The sequence below is a fragment of the Ricinus communis genome, chromosome 4 (assembly GCF_019578655.1).
Source record: "Ricinus communis isolate WT05 ecotype wild-type chromosome 4, ASM1957865v1, whole genome shotgun sequence".
Classification (NCBI taxonomy): domain Eukaryota; kingdom Viridiplantae; phylum Streptophyta; class Magnoliopsida; order Malpighiales; family Euphorbiaceae; genus Ricinus; species Ricinus communis.
The window spans coordinates 30,855,575-30,880,486 of record NC_063259.1 but is presented as its reverse complement, the minus strand read 5'-3'; the positions used below and the strand labels follow the sequence as shown (position 1 = coordinate 30,880,486).

Below are 24,912 nucleotides of genomic sequence, written 5' to 3'. Positions count from 1 at the left end.
AATCCAAAATAGGTAAATTCATTTTAATTTAAAGAAAATAACAGACTTCCCATAAAAGACAGAAAATAGAAGAGTCAATGAGCAATTAATTACCAACTATAATTATGATGATTTCCAAGACAACTCAAACTCGTGATTTAATATTTATGCAAAAGTTGAAATTATGCATATTATAATAGAGGCTTTTTTTTTTAAATAAGAGTAATTTAATTATTTGTTATTTTTATATATTTAATATAATATTATTTTTTATTGTATTGAAATATATATAATAGATTTAAAAAAATATATATGGAAGAATAATTTAATCTCATTTAATAATTTTTTTTATGTGATTAAATCTATTAAATGCTTTTTATTCTAAATGAGATATTAAAACATAATAATTAGTATGAAATAGAATAAAATTTTATCTTTTTCAAACAAATTATCAAGTTACAACACAATAAACTAATTTAAATGCCTCCAAAAAATATTAAATGAACATGTCCTGACATAAATTCTCATTTTTAAATTGAAATTTCTGGTATAACAAAATATCTTCATATCAAAATACATCACAATTCACACTTTTAAATTGAGATATTACTTGTTTAATTAGACAATAAATGACACGAACAGATTTTGTCAGTGAAAGATTACCTAATAAAAGTATTTTAATAAGTAATAATAATAATAATAATAATAATTAATAATATCAATTAAAAATATTTATTTATTAATATTTGTATAGTCGGAAATATATTTTATTTCATGATAAAGAAGTACATATCTTTTTAGAAAATATATTCATAATAAATTTAATAGTACTAATGTTTTACCCGTGCATTTAACTGCCGTTATTATTATTTAAGTTACAAAAAAATTAAAATTATATTATATAATTTAATAAATTCTAATATTTAATATTACTTTACAATATTTAGAAAAATAGCAAATTAACTATTTTTAATTTAAGATTTTATTAATGCAGTAATATAAAAACTATTTTAAAAATATATATTGACTAATCTAATATTGTATAAATTATTAGTATCAATGTAATTGATATTATTATTTTTAAAATTAGAAATTATTATACAATTAAAATTAATTTATTAATGAATATAATATTTAAAAATATTATTTTTATAATTATAATTATTATCTAATTAGATTAATTAATATAATATTAAAATATAATTAATATGCTATTTTTGAAATAATTACTATCTAATTAGAAAACTAATTTGTTATTAGTATATTATTGCTTATGATTAAAATCAGTGTTTAATTATGAATGTAATTTATTAAACAATAAATTAATAAAAAAATTATAAAATTACACATAAACTTGAACCTCATATATTAAAATAAAAATTAAATGTGTTAAAAATTAAATTTTAACAAAATAAAAAATTTCTAACATTAAAATATAATCTTTCCAGTGATATATGTATGTTGTTTTCTTTCTATAAGAAAAAATATGCACTTTAAAATACATAATTTAGATAATGCATCCACTCTCGGGTTGATATTAAATTAAATTGGTGAATAATTTTTATAATTAATTTATGTAATTTATAAATAATTAATAAATTTCTTTTTAAAGGAGATTTATTTTTCTCGAATATAATTACTAAAAAGTATTTACGAGACAATCTATTTTGGACTAAAAATTTCATTAAGCTTTTCTATAGTTGCAAAAAATTTAATCTCTAAAAATATAGGGCTAAAAGAGAGATAAAAAGGATTTTTTATATATTATTTGACCAACTATAAGGAAAAAAAATATCACACATGTTAATCAATAAAATTGGTGAATTAATAAAAGAGTATTTTTCTTTTCAAAGAAGAAGTAATAATGATATCTTAAAAATAAAATCTTAAGAAATGAGGAGACAGAGATTGATTATAAGAATCTCTTATTTTTATTATAAAAATGTGATTCTTCCTCATTATTTATATATAATTTTTTAATAAAAATCAGTATTATTAAAATAGAGAATTTATAAATAATTTAGTTGTAAATTTTTAATATTCTTTCGATCAATTAACTAGAATTTACAATTTTACATTATAAGTAAGAAAAGCACATTTGATTTTCATTTTAGTTAGATAAAGAATGTTGAATTAGAATTAATATTCTAATTAAGCAATAATCCGACCACGTGATAATTTAAAAATTAGTATGAAAAGTGGTATGAATAGGAATTTAATTGAAAGAAAAAAATATTTTAAGATATATTTCTAAAAATTGGCACATCAAGTAAATCTAGAGTGAAAAGTTAACCATAGTTGACTTAAAAAGATTGCAAACTCATTTCAAGAGTTAACATTCGACCCTAGTAAAGTTTCCTCCTAATAAAAAGTTGTATTTGGGTTGATTATTAAAAAAAACAAAAAAAGAGAGAGAGAAAGAAAAGAAAAAGGAAAATGAAGCAAACCCATACCTTTTTTTCCCATTTATATATTCAGGCATTAAATTATTTTTTTATTATTTTTATTTGGGCACCTTTGAGAATTCTTCTCAGGTTGGAACGAGTTTCTGACAAATGAGTCACTGTTTGTGCTGATTGGTCTCTCAGATTTCAAAGTTTCTCCACTTAAAAGACAATTTCCTTCAATAGGTAACTGCTCAAATTTTTTCCCTTTCCTTTTTATTTTTTCATCCCACAATTTTTGTTGTAGTAAAAAAGCATTTTTTTTTTCTTTTTTTGGTCTTCACTTTTAATTTGGGCATTTCAAAATTGTATAATTTAGGGTTTTCAGTTTGAACTGAATTAGATAGTTCAAATTGTAAAATTTGAACGTTGCAGGTTTGTATTTTAAACTTCTTTCACTGTAGATCCATCACAAAGGTTGTTGCTTGATTTGTATTCTGTTGAATTTGTCATAGTTTCTTTTGATTGTTTGTTAAGTTTGAAGCCTCTTAACATTGTTTGCTTATCCAAAATTCGAGAGTTTAGTTATCTAAAGCAAGTACTGTGATAAGTTGAGAAGAAAAAAAGGTTGACAGCTTTAAAATTGATGTGTGAATTTAAGTTTTATTTAGCTGGAATCAGTATAATTTCTGTTTTTGTAGTCTGTTAATCCGCTGGACTTGAGAAGGACATAAGGAGAAAGGTAAAAATTAGAAAAATGAAACAAATGTACATTTTGTGTTCAGTTGAAGAAAAAAACATTACGTATTTGTTGAGAAAAGGGAGAATTTATAATGTGTAAATTTGCCAAAAACTCCTTTTATTTCGTTTGTTCTTAGAAAGTGAATTTTAGATACTGAAAACTCCATTTAGATCTTCATTTGTATAAAAAAGAGGAGCAGATATAATATCTTTTTCTCTATATTGACCTGTAGATATATTTAACTATATTTCAGATACTTACTTTTTAAATTTATTTAACAAGCATCGGGCATGTCTCTGGTTTGTGAGGTTTAATAACTTCTTCTTTTTTTGAAAAATCTTGATTAGCTTATCAAATGATGTAAGCGTTCTGGTTTGCAAATGCGCACACTGTTTTCCTGTGGTTAGTGAATGTTGAAATTGCATTGTGAAAATTGTAGTATACATAGCTCTTTCTCGACATGGTTGACCAGCACTGGCACACTTTTGATTAGCTTTTCAGATAAGAAACTTAGTGGCTAATCTGATTTGGTTGTCTAACGCTTATGGAAGCTTGTTTAGGTAAACCTATTTCATTTTCTGGGCCATCATGCACTAAAAACAGTCAGTTGGGTTTTGAAGTTCCAAGTATGAAAAGTGCTGTAAAAATAATAAAGCTAGCATGCCTACATGAAACTATAATTATAGGCAGGCAAGTCCCAGGGTAATCACAGGGTACTGTTCTGCTTTATTAGCAGACACTTTCTCATTATGACATATTACAATCCGCTGTTTAATATATAAATGCAGTCATACTTGATATTGCAAATTGATTTCTCTCTTTGTTGGAAGTTTGATGGCTAAAATCATTCCAGATTCATGAAAATATTCAAATTATAAAGTCATCTTAGTGCCAGTAGTGAACGCATTCACTAGGCACTTTTAGATATTTTATGAAGAGTAATTGAGGTCCTTTATCCTGAATCTGTTTCTTTTGCCCTTGAGTTTACTGATATCATACCTGTTATTAATCATGTTAAATGTCAGTCCATCATCATAAATATTTATTGGCGTGGTATCACTTTCTAGAACATCATATATATGATGCATGTCTAAAGTTTATGGGTCTGAAAGTATTTTTTACTCTTAGACATGAGGATGCACAAGAAATTAGTAGAAGCAATGTGGTTTTCTTTTCACTAGAGAATTACTAGAGACCTTTGATGTGATTCATATGCCTGTACATTTCCAAGAAACAATTTTATTTGAGTGATGAGCATTTCTACAGAACTTTAATGCTTCTATCAAAATGAAATTTACCTTGAGCTTCTATCATTGCTGACATTATTGCTCTAATTAGAGGTGCATAGGGACATGCTTCTATGCTCAAAATAGTTAAACTTGCTCCTAATTTGTTTATACAACCATGATAGATTTTGAAGTCAATAAAAGCATCATGTGATATGTGCATACACACACATACAGACATGTGTAGTTGTAAGGTTATAATCATATTAGGATGCACTTGATGATTATTCCTGTTTAATTAATGTTTTTCATGAGATAGTTTCATTTTCTTTGCTCAGGTCTCAAATAATTGAAAGGACTGTTTATTTGTCGTGAAGTATGAAAGAACATCAAGCTGTGGAAACTGATCCTTGTGGTTGATGCTTTTTTAATACATTATAGAGCAAGAGTTATCATACGTAGGGAAATATGGAGTGTAATAAAGATGAAGCAGTCAGGGCTAAGGAAATTGCCGAGAGGAAGTTTACGGACAGAGATTTTGCTGGGGCAAAGAAATTTGCTTTGAAGGCCCAACACTTGTATCCTGAGCTTGATGGTCTATCTCAAATGTTGGTGACGTTGGATGTGTATGCCTCTGCAGAGAAAAGAACAATTACGGGTGAAGTTGATTATTATTGTGTGCTTGGTGTAAGCCCCTGGGCTGATGATGAGACAGTCAAGAAACAATACCGGAAGCTAGCCCTTATGCTTCATCCTGACAAAAACAAATCATTGGGTGCAGATGGTGCTTTTAAGCTGGTGTCAGAGGCATGGAGTTTATTATCTGACAAGGCTAAGAGACTGGCATACAATGAGAAATTGAATGTGATAGGATTTCATCAGAATATTTCAACCCACACTAAGGTTCCCTCAGCACCACCTACTGCTAATGGCTTTCATAATAGTAGCAGTGCTGTACAATCAGATGCAAGGACTCAGAACAAGAATGCTCGGGCAGGGCCACCACCAGTTCCATCTTCTTATAAAAAACCTGATACCTTCTGGACTATCTGCAACAGATGTAAGACACAGTATGAATACCTGAGGATTTATCTAAATCACACCCTCCTATGCCCAAACTGTCACGAGGCTTTTTATGCTGTGGAGAAGGCCCCTCCAAATGTGATGAAGCCAGCCAATCATTCTTCTCGCCAGAAACATCACTCAAGACATCGTGCTGCCTATAGTAGCATGTTTAACATTGGAAGAAATGGTGGAGTTGGTCAAAGTTGTGGACCCGAGGGGTTTGGAGTGAATTCATCCAATGATTCAGACCGACAATGGAATCATTTTTCTCGAATGGCTGGTGCTGGGGACGCGGTTCATCAGGCTCATCAACAAGTGAAGAGAGAGCATGAGGAAACCGAGGCATTGGCTGAGTGGAAGACTGGTAACTCAGCATTTGGAGTTGACCAACTCTTTAAAAGGAGAAGATCTGACGAAATTTCCATGAATTATTTTGGAGCTGATGTAGGGAATGGAAGGGCAGGGTTGGGGAGTGCATCTGAACAAAGAAAGGGCTATTATGAGACAGAAAGACACTATGGTTTTTCTGGTATTAATAGTAAGCCCAATAGCAAGAGAGAGTTGTCATTTATTGAGCTTCGGAATATGTTGATGGAGAAGGCACGATTTGATATTCGTAAAAAGCTTGAAGAATGGAGATTAAAGCAAATGAAACTGGAAGAAAATAAAAAACAAAAAAGCGTTGTGAGGAATGGTGCTAATAACCATAAGAAGCATGACGATTCTGCTGTTATGGAAGGAAACAAAAGCAAGAAATCTTTCCCAGGTTTTTCGTCTGATAATTCAAGTAAAAATTCCCGTGCACCAATGTCTATTAATGTTCCAGATCCTGATTTTCACAATTTTGATTTGGACCGAACAGAAAGTTCTTTTGGAGATGACCAAGTTTGGGCTGCCTATGATGAAAATGATGGGATGCCACGTTACTATGCTCGAATTCATAAGGTGATATCCTTGAAACCATTCAAGATGAGGATCAGTTGGCTCAACTCCAGAAGCAACCTTGAATTCAGCTCTCTAGATTGGGTAGGTTCTGGTTTCCCTAAGACTTGTGGGGATTTCAGGGCTGGCAGACATGAAGTCACTGGGACATTAAATTCTTTTTCCCACAAGGTTAAATGGATAAAAGGCAATCGTGGGGTCATCCGCATACTTCCTAGTAAGGGAGATGTTTGGGCTCTTTACACAAACTGGTCTCCAGACTGGAATCAGCATACTCCGGATGAAGTTGTACACCAATATGACATGGTGGAAGTGCTTGATGACTATAGTGAAGAACAAGGTGTTTCTGTTGCTCCTCTTATTAAGGTTGCTGGATTCAAGACAGTTTTCCATCGGCATATGGACCCTAATAAAGTCAAGAAGATTCCAAAAGAAGAGATGCTTCGCTTCTCTCATCAGGTCCCAGATCATCTGCTTACTGATGAGGAAGCCCCAAATGCTCCAAAGGGGTGCCGGGAGTTGGATCCAGCAGCTACTCCTTTGGAACTACTTCAGGTCATTACAGAAGCCAATGAGGCAGAAACAGTAGATACTACTTTGAAAACGGAGGAAGAAGTGGCACCAATTTCCACAGAAATCAAGGTTGATGACATGGTGGAGAATGCCTTTAAACCCAAGGAGGATGGGACCATAGAAAGTTACGAACAAGCCAATGAAAATTAACAAGGTTGGTATATAGATGGCTGAGGAAGCCAATGTTGTAGATGATCCTGAAAAAGCTGAGAAATTACCTAATGGAAACTGCTTAATACACACCAATATAGGTAATTTTTTTTTTTTTTTTTGGTTAAAACGATTTTTCTCTTTTTGCCATTTTGTAAAGCTGATCCAAATTGTAGATGCTTTTTTTGCACCATACTTGATCAGCTAGTGCTCCAAAGTCCTTATTTTCTTGGTTATTGTGTTTGTATAATTTTAGCACAGTTAAATTGGGGGATACAACAGAACTAATGCTTGACCATTATCAAGTTCGGTGGCAGCAACCTTTATACTTTGTGCTTTTGAATTTTCAGTTTCTTTCTTCTCCGGCTATTTAGCAAAATGATAAAAGAAAAGCACTTTCAAGAGATGTGCCTTGTGGTGTGGCTGCCGTGCGAAATTGCAAATGCTGTTTTGCTTTGCTGCTTCTGTTTGTTGAGTGGATTGAAATTGCTGAGCCATTTTCTCAGGAGGTTGGAAATTAGGAAGAAGTTTAGTAGGCTTGGGCCAGCTTTTAGTGAGCCTGCAGGGCCGCATGATCAGATTGTAAACAAACAGTGTTATTAGTAGTAACACAACGTCCACGACCCAGGAAGGAAGAGTTCAGGCTTACAAGTAATTTATCATGAAACGTAGAATCATGCATGGTATAAATTTTTTTCAGTGCAAATTCTTCCTTCTATTTTTTCAAATTTATCAAATGGGAGTAGTCGACTAGTAAATAATCTTCTTTTCCACAATTAAAAGAATGATTAATTATCTTCTATCTATCTATATTATAGAATCTCGTACCCATCACAGCACTAAATCCGAATAAAATCTCTTGCACCAGAAAAGTAGAACGGAAAATAAATAAGAAGAAGAAAAAGAAAAGAAAAGAAAAGGGAATCTGAATAAAATCACATGGTCGGTAACGTGGGCAGGACGGCCTCGACATTCAACTTCTTCCTGTAGAAGTAGAACAAGAAAAATAAATATTCGCTATACAAAGTCTACAGTCTACACTGCAACAGGCTAACAGCCAACCACCACCGCCACCACCATTCCCATATAATATACTAGTAAATAATTTCTCCTGCTATCTAGTTAGCTAGGGTTCTCTTTCCTATCAGCTTTTTTTTTTCAAAAAAAAAAAATAATAATAATAAAACTCAAAAAAATATATATCTAATCTTAAATTCAACATGGACATTGTTAATTTACAATTATATTCTTTTCGTATTAATTACCGGGTGTCTTCGTTGAAGACACCATACGGAAAAGTTGTAAACCTAAGAAAGAGGAGAAAACCTTATTATTAATGAGAAAAAAGATTAAAGAAAGAAAACCCATAAGTAAATTGCAAAGAAGTTTCGTGGGCAATAATAGCTCTCCTCTTACGGGTCAAATTCATGGAATTCTAAAGAGAAACTGCACTCAATGCCGACACCTTTTGTTTCTTTCTTTAAGCTTTGAAGACTTACTATAGTTCTTTTTTTAAGATTTCTTTTCTTTTCTCCATGGCAGGAAACTGATGGAGGGGCAGTGCTCTTGCAGTGTTAAGTGGGAACACAGTTGCTCCCTCTAACATAGACCTACGTTTCTAGGTTTGTTCTACTAGAAGAAGAACACGTTATGTATAGAAGACAAAAGGATTTGGTGGTCTGATCTAGGGCTACTGCATGTATACGTGTATTAAATTAATTTTTTGTTTTCATGTTGCCAATTGATGGAATATTATAAATGTTTACCATAATCATTAATTCTTTTCTTACTTAGCAAGCAAAATTTTAAATGCTAAATCATACCATGATTGCAGGTAGAATATTCTGTATATTCATACTCTCGTTTGGCTTTGCTATTCTTTTCTTAAGATTCCATTCATATTCACAGAGCTACTCAATAGTTAATACTTATTTTTGTTTAATTCGAGATTTTCTTTGGACTGACTCTAATGATAATAATAATAATAATAGTATAATAACAATAATTCATACATAAGACAATTATTTGGATGTAAAAGTATTTAATAGTTAGATTAAAAAAAACAAAGACTTTCTCAAAATAAATAACTAGTGGTTATTTTATTCATCATATGTAATAATGTCGAGCTTAAAAAGCAGTATCTTAGCTTTTGTACCCACAATCAAATGGACTATCAAATAAAGAATGACAAAGGAAAAATAATGGTGTCAATAATGTCATACACCTAGGAAAAGGGGATGCTCCTACAATTTAATAGAAATTATATGCCATGATTTTGCAGTTTATCTAAAACTTGGAGGAGGTAACTTCAAAAGAAAATTACAAACCTTTAAATTGTTGCAAGGACACATAGGCCAGAGAAGAAATACATACACAGACCCCATTTGGTCAAAAAAGATGTCAATATCTGAAATATTGTATTCAAAAGTAGTAAAAAGTTAGGAAGTTATGAGGCAATGGGATCCAAAGAAATGCCTCTCTCTTTGCTAACTTCCAAAATCCATGAATACTAAAACCCTCCTTTATTTTCTTCACCTTTTTTTTTTTTTTTTCTTTCACTCTATAAATACATATCTAAATAAACCCATTTCACCTCCTCGTTACACCTCTCCTTTCATATCAATTTAACTCTTTTTCTATCTATTTTTTTGCCATTCCTTCTCTCTTTCGTTCCCCTCTTGCAAGCTCTTAATTTGACTCTGTCGAGATTTTTCAAGATTCTACAAGAAACAGCAGGTAAGCCTTTAGACTGCTTTATCATTCCGTTTCTTGATTATTATTTTGCATGTATATACATATATATGTACATTCATTCCTTTAATTAATCAAGAACGAGCATATACTTTCTTTCTCTGTTTCTTTTCCTCTTAATCTCATTTTCTTTTTATCTTTTTTTTTTTTCACCCTCATGCATGCATGTTCTTTTTTGTCTTTCCAAATTTCCCGTCACCATCATCTATCTATATATAGACTGTGTCCTCCGGTCACCGGCAACTACTAAAACAAGTGGACTAATATATTATAGATATATAACCGCCATACGATTTGCTTACTTTTTCTTTAAAAAGGTTTTTGTTATTTTATATTCTCAAGAAAGGTGCCTTGAGCCCTTGACTGCGTTTTGTGGTTACTTTTCTTTTCCCGGATTCGATATCCATTTTGTTTCGATCAGAAATTCACTTATTTACACAATAAATCTTATTTTATGAGAAAAAAAGAAGCTTTAAGAGTTCAAACAATAGCGAGAAACATTGCGAATGAGAAGAAAAAGCACTTGCTGTTAGCTTAGTTCGGCTGCATAAACATAATTTAGTACCACCACGCGATTCACGTGACCGTGTACATCATCTGCACTTGAAAATGCAACTCACGCGCTCTTTTGTTTTGGTCGTTTTATTCATAACTGCTTCTTTCTTTATATATATTTACTCCAAAAATAATAATTCTTCAAAACGGAGCACACAATATGAGAATAATATTTTGAAAATTATATATTATTGATAAACCGCTATTAATGTTAAAAAAAAAAAAGGAAAACCGGGTTTTTGTTTTAAAATATCTTCCATGGAAGAATGGTGAAGCACTCAAATGCGATCCTTTCCTTTTGAACTCTACCCTAACGAGTTCGATACACTTTTATAGTTAGTTACTTATGGTCCTTTTTCTATCTTTTGCCTTTTGGAAGTTGGTGTGGCACCTGGACTCTACACGTAGCTTAAATGGGCCCATGAGTTGACTGGGTCTACCCCGTATGTAGGCCCATTGGACCCACATAGTGGTAAATATAATATTGTTTTGTACGTTACATTGCTTTTCCATATCCAGGCCTTTCTTGAACTGTTAGTGCTACGGAGCTTAAATGGACCCCAAAGAAATGACACGTGTGTAGTGTCAGATGTTGGAAATCCCACGTGTTGGATGGAGATTCTAGGGTCCACCGACATGTAGCTCTGGCAAAAGGTCGAGTTGTCTTTGGAAAAAGTTAAGACCCAGTAACAGAAGTCTTTCTCTTTTTTTGTGGGTTAAGAAAGGCGACTTGTACCTAAATTAACGGTTATAGGCATGTCATGATAGCGAGAGGCTCTACATTATTTGCTAATTGCCATGCATTATTTTAAAAAATAATTGTGCTTAAATTGTTGTATAACCTCATTAATTAATACTAACTCATGAGTCATAGCTTCAGTTAATTATTAATCTTGGATACCAAAGGCTAACTAATAACCAACAATCTTAAACAAAAGCAATTAATAATTAATTAAGCGTTTGGTTTGCGTGAATCAAGCAAGCAAAAGGGTAGTCTTTATTTTATTTAATCAAGGCTCATGTGGGTTGTAGAATTTTCTAATATCTTTATAACAGCCTTTAATCTTTTGCATTATATTATAATTTTCTCAAAAGAATAGGATTAGATGAGAACACAAAGACAAGTAACCTAAAAATTCAAAGTGATTATCCTATGAAAAGTGTTGCAAAAAGAAGACGAGCATTGGCTACTTTTATTACTTGGTTTCTACGTAAATATAGATTTAACATGTAAACATTTCATATACATGTAGTTGAATTGTTTAGTATAAAAACTACTTCTTTTTAAGCAGTTGGTGGTAGTTTCTTTAAGATTTGGACACTTTCGTCCTATCCTATATACCACTTTTTACTTTTCTTTTTAGGTCAAAGACGTATCTAGCTACCAGCTAAAGCTTTTACAATAACCAGATGTCTAAAGCTTCATGATTAACCCTTTAACCAGCTGACACGTGATATTGGTCTTTTGTACTTGCTGTCTTAATTTAATCTGTTCTGGTTTATTTTAATTTTCTTTTGTTTTCCAATGTTTATGCTGACGGTTTCAAAAGTCAATTTCTTCATAATTATTCTTTTTTTTAAAAGGAGAAATTGTACTAACAACAAAATAAACAATAGATAATGGGTCCAGTTAAAATATTATTGCCAAACAAGGTTACACATGTCCTCCAAGGACGTGGCATCTGCTGGGGTTTGGAGGTTCTCTTTGTCCGTCTTTGGTTCTTGGGTTTGCTTTTGTTATTCTTTTATTTCTCTCTCAGTAGGATCTGTGACACCTCTCTGAAGTTAGAACGTAAAAAAGAAATGATTTGGAAGATCTATGCATGCTCATGCTACTTTGAATAATTGGATATAATTTTTCAAACACATCGGAAAGCATCATACAGAATAGCGAATTTTCCTTTATTAAACTGTTTGTTCTAATTTAATTAGACAATTTATATATTAAGTATCTGTCCAGTGGCAGGTATAATTTGCATGTATATCTAGGAATCAATACTCATGATGTTACTAAGCTGCGTTAATCTTAAGGAAGATTAATATCTAATTTCTTGGAGGTGTCAAATTTATTTTTAGAATTTCCTTTTCAATGTAGACAGAAGAGGAAGACGACATTAAAGATGAAATGTAACCTTACTGGTTAAGAGGCCTTAGATCAGTCGCATGAAAGATTGGCAAGATTTTATACAATATATAATGTAAATTTCCGCAATCCAATTCAGTTTGAATGAGATAAAATGGCAGTTAGGAGTGGAGTCAGACCAGGAAACCCTGCATTGTATTATTCGTCTAAATTTGTCTTAAACATTTAAACACTAGCCCATGTCGTTATCATCTGAATCGGCTGATAGAAACCCTACTTAACAACCTTTCAAATAAGCCATGTATATGCCTAGTCATTCAACCTGTTTTTTTATTCTTTTCTAATTATTTTAATTTCTTTTGTTCCCTTCTTGTTTCTCTGTTGCTGTGTAATAATATTATGTATTCTGAAAGAGACCTCTCTTAAACCATCTTTAGGAGGAAGAGCATTCGTAATAATTTCAACGATTTTTTTTATATAATTTTCTTCAGGTAGAAAAAGATTCATTTTGAATTGTACTCATCAATCGAGAGACTTTCTTTCTTTTCGAGCCCTAAAATCAAACATTAATTTAGATTTCTGCCATTGCAGAAGATTAATGTATCTTGTTATGGCCTACTGCTGGTCATGATATATGATGGTATGATTTATAAAAAAGATAATTAAATTAGTCGTTATAAAACTATTTGTGTAATATTAGTAGACCTATCATATTACGCATGTTAGAAGATTGACATGGTGATAATAAAGATTGTCATTATCAATGCATATTTATAAATGAAATAAGGTTGTTTTTATGTATATATTTTTCATATTTCACGGGGACTCTCTATCTCTGTTGAAGGGACCCACATGAAAAGGATGCATGTAACTAGAAAAGGAAGAAAAATTTAGAGCAACGTTGCAAACTTAAGGACGTGGTTCATATTTTGTTAGGTTTTAATAACAAGGATGCTTTACTTTTGAAAGTGTTTTGCCTCGTTGGGTCATCTCATTTTCCTTATTGTCCATCTCTTTTAAGGGTCACATGCATATTTGTCTGTCTTTCTCTGTTTCAGCAAGTCTGTTTTCATTTTTCTAGGCTTAATTTGCCACAAATTATGTCTGATAGGCTGGTGTGATTGCAGGTAAGGAATTCAGGAAGTGACTAGTGAAGCTCTGACAAGTTTTATCAACTCAGGCGGCCTATTTATATCAGTGTTTCTCAGGTAAATGATCATGAAAATTATAATATAGGAAGATTTTCATAAGATGTCTAGCCCAAGACTGACACCGCCTTTTCTTCTGTGCCCTTGAGGCTGAGTTTTGTGAGATTGTGCATGGAGTTTCATCATCGTTCAGCTCTAATCCTAACTTGTGCTTTAGAATTATATTTGTGTTCTAATCAATTTTTGCTAATGACGCTTGCTTCATGTTTTATGCTATCACAGTACGTAGGTATGTTCAAGAAAAATATCGCAAAGTTGAATCAGGCCATGTGTTTTCAAAGATGTTCTTCCAATAAACAAAAATCGCAATCTGGTGATAATATAAAAAAAGCAAGCAATCGTATAACTGGTGGATGTAGTCCAAGAGATGCAAATTATAACTCATGGGTGGTAAGCTGTCACCAATGCTTCTCGCACTTTTATATGTTTATTTTATATAGTTGGCAAGCAATACAGCCTATAATGCAAATTAAACTATAGTGCACATTATCAATACTGAATAACAATACTTAAATATGGATTCATCAGGTGGAACACCCTTCTGCCTTGAGTCTATTTGATCAGATGATGAAAGCAGCAAAGGGGAAGAAGATCGTCGTGTTTCTAGATTACGACGGTACTCTCTCACCAATTGTAGATAATCCTGATCTTGCCTTCATGTCTGATGAGGTAAATGTTGATATGGATACAAATATGTGCATACTAATGTATAGCATATGCAATCAATGCTAAAGCTAGAACTTTTATCTCTTTCCTTGCAGATGCGAGCAGCTGTACGTGAAGTTGCAAAATATTTTCCAACAGCTATAATTAGTGGTAGGAGCAGAGACAAGGTAACAACAGAGCTTTCTTCATTTTCTAAATTTTCAAAGGTACAAAAGAATGAGGCAAAGTTCGTGACATGTTGATAATTATCGTCGTCTTTTTATTGCAGGTAAAAGAATTTGTGAAGTTAAGTAATGTATACTACGCAGGAAGCCATGGCATGGACATCATGGCACCACCAAGGCCAGTTAAGTCCTGCGATGGGAAGTACAATACCATCACCCTTAATAAAAAGGTAAATATGATCATTTCTTTTTTGCTTCTTTCTTTTTTTCCTTTTAATCTTTTGAGTTATGCCACTGCCACAAGATCATCCTGGTCCATCTAATTTATAAAAAAGGCAGTTACTTCTGAGTGACAATTAAGAGAAACTAAGCAAACTTTTTAAAGGAATTTAGTTTGTAATACCAAGAAAGCCAAGGAGAATTTTTGTATCGTACATTGATTTTTTGGAAGAAAGGACTTGTTTCTAACTAATAACATGCCTTGTTTGGTTTGCAGGGAAATGAAGTTCTCTTTCAACCCGCTAAGAAGTTTTTGCCTGCGATGCAGAAGGTAAGCTAGCTGTGAATGTAACTTTTGGTCTTGTTAGATACCAAAGTCGACCTTTTTATTCCATGCCAAGTGCACAGACGGTTCATCATATATGATAAATTCATTTTAAAGAACTAATAATATCTGCTTACAATGAATATCATATTATGCCTAGCAATTAAAGTTATATTTTACTTGTTGCATTTTGTCATATAATAACAAGTTCTGATGTGTTTATGACAGATACTGACAGCGTTGAAAGAGAAAGTCAAGAAAATACAAGGTGCCAGGGTAGAGGATAATAGGTTTTGTGTCTCTGTACATTTTCGACAGGTTAGAGAAGAGGTGAGAAACTCAGCAATGATATAAACTTTTTCATGGTATCTCCACTTCAGTATACTAGATTCAAATTCTATTTATTGTTATTTGTTCATCGACATGGTTAGTGGCATTTGCGAGAAGTAACTATAACATAAGGTTTGTTGTTAAACAGGACTACGGAAAATTAGAAGAGAAGGTGAAGTCGGTTCTTGAACATTATCCGGAGTTTCATTTAAATTGGGGTAAAAAGGTAGGGATAAATCTGTCAACCTTTTTGTGTCCAACTTTAAAGATTTTCCTCTAATACTTGTGAAATTCATACGAAGGTAATGGAAATTCGACCATCAATAGAGTGGGACAAAGGTCATGCCCTGGAATATTTACTTGACACCCTAGGCTTAAGCAACTCCAACGATGTTCTCCCAGTCTATATTGGAGATGATCGGACTGACGAAGATGCTTTCCAGGTATACAATTATATAACAAATTTTGATAATTAATTATGCTTTAATGCATGGTTTAAGACCTTGGTCTATGGTTCATGATCTAGAACGCGGACAACGCAGGTTATGGGTCAAAAGAAGCTCAATCCAGAAGTGGATCCTTTTACGATGTCTGTACCTCTGTAACTGTTCTTAATATTGTCTGAAAATGAAATCACTTTCAGTTAGCAAGCAATCAAAAGCCATTCCTTAATGAGTGTGTTTCTATCACTGAGGATTGTAGGAATTATGCAATTCATCATATTCCAAATAGAAAAATACTAGAGAAAAACTAAAATAATATAGCTCTTCCACTGTGTTTTTCATGGTTCTAGTTGTTTCCTTGAAGATGTTAAAACCTAAGCGGTTTAATGATGTTTTTTTGCAGGTAATACAAAGAAGGGGACAAGGCTTTCCAATAATTGTAACTTCCAGTCCAAAGGATACTAAAGCTTCATACTCCTTGAGTAACCCATCGGAAGTGTTAACTTTCTTGCTACGTCTAGCAAGGTGGAGGAAGTCTTCCACTTCAAGCAGGTCACTAACCCAAATCTGGGGGGTAGGTAACTGAAACCGAGTCTTTCTTGTACCGCAGAGTCAAAGTTAGAGGAACAAATAGAAAAAGGTCTATAGATAGAAATAATGGGAAAGGGAGACTGTGGAAGAGATATGAGTCTTTTAGTGTTGTATGCTTCCCGCTCCTGATTCAGCAACCAAATTTGACACACAATGTATGTAAATAAGTTTTCCATAAGGCTAAAAGAATGCAGCTTTGTCCTTTCGGTGTATGTCTACAGTGTCAAGCAGTCAGAGTTATGCAATTGCCAACCGCAACAGATTGCTTATCAGTAAAAATGTTTAAAATCATTTCAATTTGACATCCAGACACACACCTTATTCAAGATAGAGAACCTTTCTCGAATTTTCTAGCTTCTGCAATAGGTATAAAGCAATCATTGGCAACTTTGCATGTGCAGACGGGCCTAATTTTCTGTTTGGTTACCACAAAAGTCCACGAAAGAAATAGAGCCTACATTCAAAGTAACAATCACAGCAAACAAACACTCAACTATTTATCAAACCAAACACAACTGTTCTTAGCTACTTCTCCCTTTTAAATCAGTTGAACTAAACACATGAAATTCACTACGGCTGCACATATTCAAAGACAAACTGAACTAGCCAAGAGCTGTCGAAGTGGGCAACTTGTCGTCTATTGTTTCGCAAGATATGTAATGCTTTATAGCCAAGAGCTGCTCTCTTTAGTTTAAACGACGACAAATTTCCTACTATACGACGGTTAGTCTCTATCGCAGCAAAAGAGGATCAGTCTTTGGGTTCATTCAATAAGCTCGCAAGCCTTTTATAGCCTCCATCTTGACTTGGGCCTTTCCTGCGGATTTGAGCATCAACCTCATTTATATAATATATAATCAATGACTGAGAAAAAGAAAAGAAAAATGGAAGACTTGAATTCAAGGTTGATTTTGATGTTAGTATTCGGTTTTTCAGAATATGCTATACAAGTAGAGGTTTGTCTGTCGTCTTAGAGATGTTTAGAGGTTGGTCCAGACTTAATTTCTTTTATTAAATGTCTAGGCATAATTAACTCAATATGTTTGTATAATCATATTAAACGATTAATTAATAACAAAATAATTCATGCAGTGCTTGGGATATATATAACACATATAACATTATTTTAATAGGTAGGATTGATGTAGAAACTTTCTTTAGTAAATGTTTTACTTATGGAACCTAGAAAGAGCAATGGAACAAGGCATCCTGGCAGGTGTATAGTGGTTGTGTGATATTGTAAGAACAAATTGCTGCATAATATTAATTGGGATTCTCCTTCATTTGGCTTGTTTAAACTGAACGCTAATGGCAGTTCTTTAGAGTTAATAAACAGTGGAATGGGAGTAGCGGGTGGTTTTAACTAGAAGTCATGTAAAAGTCTGGTTAGGTGGCTTGGGAATGGGATGCGAATGCTCTATAACCAGAGTCAATTGTGCTGGGTGATTTTTAACGAATTACAAGCTTGCATGGGACTTAAAGAGACTTAAGACGGTTGCTTGTTGAAGTGGGCAACTTAATTACAGGAAGCAGATACTTGTTACTATTTTTCTTTTCTTTCTGGGGGCTAACTAAGCCCCTCTTGTAAAAAAATTAAAAGAAATATATAAATAAAACATCACTATATCTACCCGTATATGTTGAGAGATACCTACTTGTATGCATCAACTCCAAAGCCTTTGAACTCTGACTACATTCATAGGCATATGAAAAAAGTAGATATTCTTTCACTTTGTTACATGTTCGTTTAATGATTTTCCCTCATAAGCAGTATCAATCAGATTTTTCTTTTTTCTTTTAATAGAATATTCGAAGTAGTTTGGATTATTATTTGTCAAGAAAAGAACCTAGAAGGGCAAAAATCCAAGAAAGCATTCAAACTTCATATACTCTCGTGAGATCAGGGAATCCATCACTCTTTCATTGAAAAGCTAAGACGAATATAGAACCCAAAAAAGAAATTCTATGCAATTTGATATTGACGTGTAATCCAAGTTAAGATTGATACACTTGCTTGCTTACACATCTTCTTCCTTTTACACAACAATTTATGTGGATAATGAACATGCTTGGTTAATTCATTTCATTTTAATGATTTTAGACTTTAATTGCAATTAGTTATACATGTAGAAATTGATATGTTATATTTTTGTTTTTAGTTATTTTTACAACATGTAGATTTTTTGTTTATGAAAATAAATAAATTAATGTAATTAAAATTAAATAATTAGAAATATATAACTAAAAAATGAGATTAAGCGACCATTTCCATTAATTATTATCTCTTATCTGTCGTAAGGCAATATATGGTACAACAGTACTCGGCTTTTGCAAATCTTGGCCCTAATCGTGCTTTCTGTAGGACTTACTTACTTGGACAGCAATGCTCCTTTCAGAACATCTGGCTTACTCCCTCGAATAAAATCTAGTGCCTTTTGTTCTTCATAATTTGTATTGCTTGTTTTGGGCTGGCCCTACAAATACGCTACTGAAATGTACATTTAAAACCCTTAAAACTGTAAAACAACAGAAATTTAATTTTTTTTTGGCTAATTAGATGTATATTATTATTTATATAACAAAATATAAATGATAAATATATATATATATATATATATATGTTATTAATTTTAAATAATTAAATATTAATAATATATATATATATATATAAAATTTAATATTAAAATATTAAAATACTATATATATTATTTTTTACCCAGTGCTTGTATCAAACAGAATTTATAAATTTGATAGAATTCATGTATTTTGTTTTTATTCTATAAATATTTTAAGGAAAATGACCCAAGATTTTATTTTTGATTCCCTAGGCTGCTTTTTCTCGGCCGATCCGTGTTCATGGACACGGTTTTCTGCTACCAGTTATTAGTCTTGTATTTTTGTATACTTCTAAATGTAATTCAAACTCTTCACAGGCCGTGATTGAATGGTTTAATTTTTTTAATGTAAATAATTAAAATCTATCGACTTTGTTTGGATAAATGAACAACACTGACATCTTTTCTTTTTTCAATTAAAACCAATAGGAGCATATGCATAAGAAAAGGGGCAACAGTGCATAAAAAAAACTGTAGCTCTCTGGGTATTCATATCATATTCTGTACGTAGTGGGCTACAAACAGCCACGTAGTCTACCTCGTTTTCTGTTAAATGATCCTTAGAATTTTTCAAACTTTACTACAAAAACAGCCAAACCCAATCTACTTGTTACGATTCCTCCAGTTGTGACTGGTACACATTGAATTGCCACAAAAATTAAATATAAAACGAGAATGATCAATAATATAAAAGGTCTTATTTTCTCCTTGCCAAATAACAATTTACTTTTGACATGAATTGTTTTTAATTAACATCCTACATATTTCTTTAAAATATCTTTTATTAGATATTTTGCAAAAATTTTAATTTTAAAATATAAAATATAAATCTGATAATATCTCTATTAATCAACGAAAAATATATTTAATAATTAAGAAAGAAACAATTGAGATTTAATTAAAGTGGCAGGATGGATTACTTTTTTAGATATGAGTGTCTTGAGTTCAAATTATTATTTTTACTTTTATAGTGAGTCTAAGAAAAGATTATCCATATTGTATAGACCAAATTTATTAAATTTTTTATAAATTAAAAAATAATTAAAAGAAAAAAGTGCATTATAATTTACAAGGACAAAACAAACGTAGACATTAATTTATACAGAGATATCAAAAGAAATATTATTATTATTATTATATAGTCATGTTTAATCTAAGTAGGGTTCTATAACACTTGTTAGCTTCTTGGATATCAAAATATGAAAACAGTGATTAAAGAACCCAGAAATGGCACAGCATATCTCTACTGTCCCACCAGAAGGCACTTTCTAAACAGGAAAATGAAAATCCTACCAAACATACAACTTAAATATCTGAATTAATTTATTTGTCTTAAGAAAAAAACAGACACACCCTCAATTCAATATCAGGGTTCTTATTGGTGAAATTGTTTTAGTGCCAACAAATCATTTCTATTGCGTTACACTTACAGGGTTACACCAATACGCACTATGCTAAAGATCTGAAAGATATCAAAAACTAATTAATAAATATCACTAATCTAGATACCTAATTAAAACTTCACTTAGTTGGATATCTATAATATATATGATGAGTGCCTCAATCATTCTCATATAGTTTCAGGAATTAATTCTATAATATTATTTATTTCTTGCGAGCATACGAATGCCATTAACCACTATGGATTGCACGTGCTGATTTGGTGGAAGAATTTGGTACGTTCCATATAGACAGTACTCTGTTAATTGAAGCATAATAAAAATTTGTAGATCTCCCACTACATTATTTTTTGTTTTTCCCCCTCCCACTGCTCTTATTTAATGCGATTATGTTAAGTGTCAGGTATATTAGTTAGCTGTATATACTTTGCAAGTACTGTTTGTCTTCTCTAATGCCATTGCAATTTTATTCTCCCCTTAAAGAAAAATCAAAAGAAAAAATTAGATATATATAATATATATATATCCTTTCAATTCTTCAAGTGAAGTGAGTGCGATTCCAATTGTAACCCATTATTATATTCTCTCCCTCTTTTTGCGTGTGTTTATTGATAAAAAGTTTAATCATTATAAAAATGGCTGCAAGATAGGGATTTCGTTTCAGCGGTATGGACATCGTTTTCTCCGTATATGTTTGCAAATTGCAAGTATTAGACATCAAAACCCAGATTAACGATTTAATTTGTTCCTGTTATATCGACCCTCGAAGATTTTCACATGCATAAATCCTTTTAAATTGAGTCTGGCAACACTGGAACATTTTGTACGTACACTGGAACATTTGAACCTTCTGGTACATATATATGTGTGGTGGTGCATAGAGATGGGAGGCAGGGGCCATACTTTTCAAGGACATTTTGCCTTCAAATCACAGAAATCTCACTTCACCCTTATAGGAGGCAATATAGGTACTGGAAATGTACCATCAAGCTTGTAGGAGGCAATTCGAGGCTGCTAAATTGAGCTAAAAAAAGCTCTTATTTCCATGTCCAAAAATTGTTCTAGACATAATGCTCAATAATACAATACAGCCACAGCGACAGCAGCAACAAATGGTACTGATAAAAGGCATGAAACGTGTCCGAAAGTGGTTCTTCTTTTTTTCTCAGTCCTGAAAGTGGTCGCTTTTTCATGTGTACACGAGGATTCCTTGGAGATCATTGCATGTTAGAATCTGACACATTTGTTACAACCTGATCACTTGTGTTTATGTATGAATGTATATGATGTTTTTTTTTTATAGCAAAATTGCATCATATTTTCAGAGAATCGTAGCAATATGATTGGTCTGTATATTATTAGAGTCTTATGGAAGATAAGAAATACTTGGCCCTAGTAATTTCCTAATGAAAATGGCAGTCTCTTAACCAACGGCCAACTTTATTCCTTGATTTCTATAATGACACTGGTGCCTTAAATTCTCGCTAGCTATATCCTTATTCTGTTTTTGGTTGAGAAATTCATTTTTAAATAAATTTTATTTAGTAATATACTGTACAATAAATATAAAATTCAATTCGATACTTTAGTTTTTTAAAAATGTGTTTTGTGTGTATATATAATAGTGTAATTTAAGTAATTTTTTATTAGAAAAGTTAAAATAAGAGAAATGAAAGAGAAAAATAGAAATAAAGATAATTCTATTTTTATCATATAATAAAGAAATTCATTAGTTTGGAATTTAAAATGTAATTTAGTCATAATTAATTCTACGAATTTAATGAGATAGAATTAAATAAAAATTATAATTAAATCTTAATTAATACCAAAATACACTAAATTTCAAATTAAAAAATGAAAATTATAAGAATCCGTAAAAAATCATAGTGGTTTTCTCAAATAAAAAAGGCAAATCATGACAAGCATTGGTATTAACACTTGGCAGTAGCATTGATCAACTTTTAATGTGAAATCTGACGCTGAATTGCTGATAGCTACAGGTGTTGGCTGTTAGCAGTATATCATTCTTGTGTTTAATTAGAATTTAAATTAAGAATTTAGTTGAAAATTTAAAGAAATAAAAAAGACCGACGAAGATATAATAGTTGTAATGTTTTTTTTTTATAGGGTTTTGCAAATCAAATGACACCCCCTACAGCTTAACGCTAAAGGGCACTTGCAAAGGCACAATCTAACAGCTGCAGCTAACCGATTCCTTTGAAACAGGTCTTGGTTCAGTTCTATATCACTTTCATATACTTCCAACTCTCGCCCTTATCGCTAGTCAGCATTTTCTTTTAATTTGTAAAATTATTTTTTAGAAAACTAACTGAATTAGTATTTTCTTATAAAACTAAGTTTGAGAAAAATAATTTACAAAATTTATTAGCTTATTATATTGTAACACGACAATCACAAACTTTATATTAATTATATGTAATCATTTAATCGGATACTTATTAACAGTAGTGATGATAAGGATACAGTAATCACAAAAAGGGACAGTAATGTTTCTTTTTCATGAGAATTTGTACTTAAAATTTGAACAATTAATTCTAGCCAGTATTTTGTTGTAGGAGGTAATTGCGTTGGTCATCAAACTACGGTTTATGCTAGCTTTTCCTAATGAGTGACGTAAGCTTGGGGAATGTTCATATGGTTTGTTGTCCAAATTCAGTGAATCTTTTGAAATTTAGTAAGAGGTAACGGGTCTATATTATTTTTTCTTATTTGCATCTTCGAATTAGACTTTTCAAATTTAGTATAAATAAATTTCTCAAATTTATGATATTTAGCATTTAAAAAACATCTCATTTTAAATCTCACTTTACAGAACCTTATTTAGACTTTTTATTTTGAGTTGTTTACTTTTAGCAAAAATATGTGTGACTAAATTATATTTAATTATCTAACAATCTACGCTAAAATAATTTTATTTTTCTCAAATTGTAATAAATTATTATTAAAATTAAAATAAATAAAAAAATAAGGTGCTTTTTGTCATTGACGATCAATCGGCTGAAAATAGAAAAAGAAAAAGAAAATCTTTCTTCCTGTTATTTCTGACACGACGAATTATTCAATGCATCTAGACTAAATTTACTGAGAGAAGTAGTAAGAAATTTCTCTATCACGTGCACGTACCCATCTAGGCACGTTTTCCCAGCTAAATATCTAAAAGAAAATACTAGTTTCTCAAGCTCAATCCCTTGAGCGTGAAATGCACTCTCGAATCCTTCTCAAGGAATACAATACTATTCCTTCAAGTACGAGGATATACCCGATACACAATATTCTATAGTATTTCTATTTTCAGTAATATAAATTTATATATAAAATATGATTTAATTTCATCTTTAAATTTTATAATTATATTTAATTTAGCTTTCTTAAATTCCTATTATTAATTTTAATTTTTCATTTTTCAGATAAATTTAAGATAAAATGGACGTACTATAGAGTCAATTTGATAACTTAACTTTTAATTTAAGCACAATTTAATTTTTTGACTTTGCAGTTTAATTTAACTTTAAAAATAATTTGAATTGTAGTTTGATTTAATTATATAATTAGATTTATATAATAAATTTTTTTATGTATTTTAGATTCTAAATTAATAAGTAAAATTGTGTGAAGATTGATAAAGTGATGAGAATAATAATGTTGGATAAAATTTTATATATATTTTTATTTTATAAAAATAATATTAATACTTTTATTGATTTGTAATATATAATAGTAATTACAGTAAATTTAGATATTTATTAGATTAAAATAAAAAATAAAAAATATAATAAATTATAAAAATTAAAATTAGAATACTTATTAAATTAAAATACTAAAATGACTAAATAATTAAAATTTAATTGTGTGACTATTTTTTTATTCATTAAAAATGTATTAATATTTACATGACTCTTATATATATTTAATCCAGTTTAAATTTAAACCCGAGTTTAGTTCTAAATGCTATTCCACGTTGGAGTCCCGTATCCCATAAAAGTGTCCGACTAAATTCACACATCGGGAAAAAGACTGTAAAAGCTAGCTGGTGATTTGTGAGCAGGCTGACAAGTGGGCTGTGTGATCTTAATCTATGCTTATGCAACTTGCATTATCCTTTTCAGATTTGGTTGGTCCAACCCTAACAAATAACATCCAATTCACTAGTAAGCACTTTAGCTTTTCTTAAGAAAAATCTAAGTTATCGGGACTTGCGTTTTTTATTTTTTTTAATATTTAAAGACATCTAAATTTTTTTATCTTTTTATTTTTATAAAAAAATTACCTATATTAGTTATATACACAACAACTAATAGAAAAATGACACGTATGCACGAGTATTTTATATTGTGATATTAGATGATTGACAATACTCATAATCTAAAACTAATAAATATGTATCAATTATTTATTGATTTGATGTTTAAGTAGAGACGTATATCAAGAATAGACAATAAATTTTTTTTTCTCTAAAAAAAATTTTAAATTATTAAAAGGC

General features: G+C 31.1%; 2 protein-coding genes across 10 annotated transcripts; both read left to right on the top strand.

The window, feature by feature from the left end:
- Nucleotides 1-2,364: 2,364 nt before the first annotated feature.
- On the top strand, nucleotides 2,365-7,767 carry LOC8274377. Of its 5 annotated transcripts, none has more exons than XM_015715829.3 (3): nucleotides 2,365-2,609; nucleotides 4,670-6,162; nucleotides 6,259-7,366. In XM_015715829.3, exons 2-3 carry the CDS (start codon nucleotides 4,800-4,802, stop codon nucleotides 7,059-7,061), a joined length of 2,166 nt encoding a protein of 721 aa, XP_015571315.2. In that variant the 5' UTR covers nucleotides 2,365-2,609; nucleotides 4,670-4,799; the 3' UTR covers nucleotides 7,062-7,366. The 5 variants fall into 5 exon arrangements, 4 of the variants coding, with proteins under 4 accessions (XP_015571315.2, XP_015571313.2, XP_015571314.2 ...); XR_001534846.3 differs by adding an exon at nucleotides 7,412-7,767 and having other exon boundaries at nucleotides 2,368-2,609; nucleotides 4,670-7,162; XM_015715827.3 differs by having other exon boundaries at nucleotides 2,368-2,609; nucleotides 4,670-7,366.
- A 1,681-nt stretch (nucleotides 7,768-9,448) lies between these two features.
- On the top strand, nucleotides 9,449-16,598 carry LOC8274378 (probable trehalose-phosphate phosphatase C). Of its 5 annotated transcripts, XM_048372512.1 has the most exons (12): nucleotides 9,449-9,797; nucleotides 12,463-12,565; nucleotides 13,578-13,658; nucleotides 13,881-14,048; nucleotides 14,187-14,327; nucleotides 14,420-14,491; nucleotides 14,593-14,718; nucleotides 14,985-15,038; nucleotides 15,261-15,362; nucleotides 15,511-15,588; nucleotides 15,665-15,805; nucleotides 16,209-16,598. In XM_048372512.1, the coding sequence occupies exons 4-12, from the start codon at nucleotides 13,890-13,892 to the stop codon at nucleotides 16,389-16,391; spliced, it is 1,056 nt and encodes a 351-aa protein (XP_048228469.1). In that variant the 5' UTR covers nucleotides 9,449-9,797; nucleotides 12,463-12,565; nucleotides 13,578-13,658; nucleotides 13,881-13,889; the 3' UTR covers nucleotides 16,392-16,598. The 5 variants fall into 5 exon arrangements, with proteins under 5 accessions (XP_048228469.1, XP_002513579.2, XP_048228468.1 ...); XM_002513533.4 differs by lacking the exon at nucleotides 12,463-12,565; XM_048372511.1 differs by lacking the exons at nucleotides 9,449-9,797; nucleotides 12,463-12,565 and adding an exon at nucleotides 13,322-13,386.
- The last annotated feature ends 8,314 nt before the right edge of the window (nucleotides 16,599-24,912 follow it).

What these genes read in the sequence shown, in the direction of transcription:
- LOC8274378 (XM_002513533.4), top strand. Translation starts at nt 13,890, where the DNA reads ATGTTCAAGAAAAATATCGCAAAGTTGAATCAGGCCATGTGTTTTCAA. An exon ending in CCATCACCCTTAATAAAAAG is followed by an intron (nt 14,719 to 14,984) that starts GTAAATATGATC and finishes TTTGGTTTGCAG; the next exon opens with GGAAATGAAGTTCTCTTTCA. An exon ending in TTTTGCCTGCGATGCAGAAG is followed by an intron (nt 15,039 to 15,260) that starts GTAAGCTAGCTG and finishes TGTTTATGACAG; the next exon opens with ATACTGACAGCGTTGAAAGA.
- LOC8274377 (XM_015715827.3), top strand. Translation starts at nt 4,800, where the DNA reads ATGGAGTGTAATAAAGATGAAGCAGTCAGGGCTAAGGAAATTGCCGAG.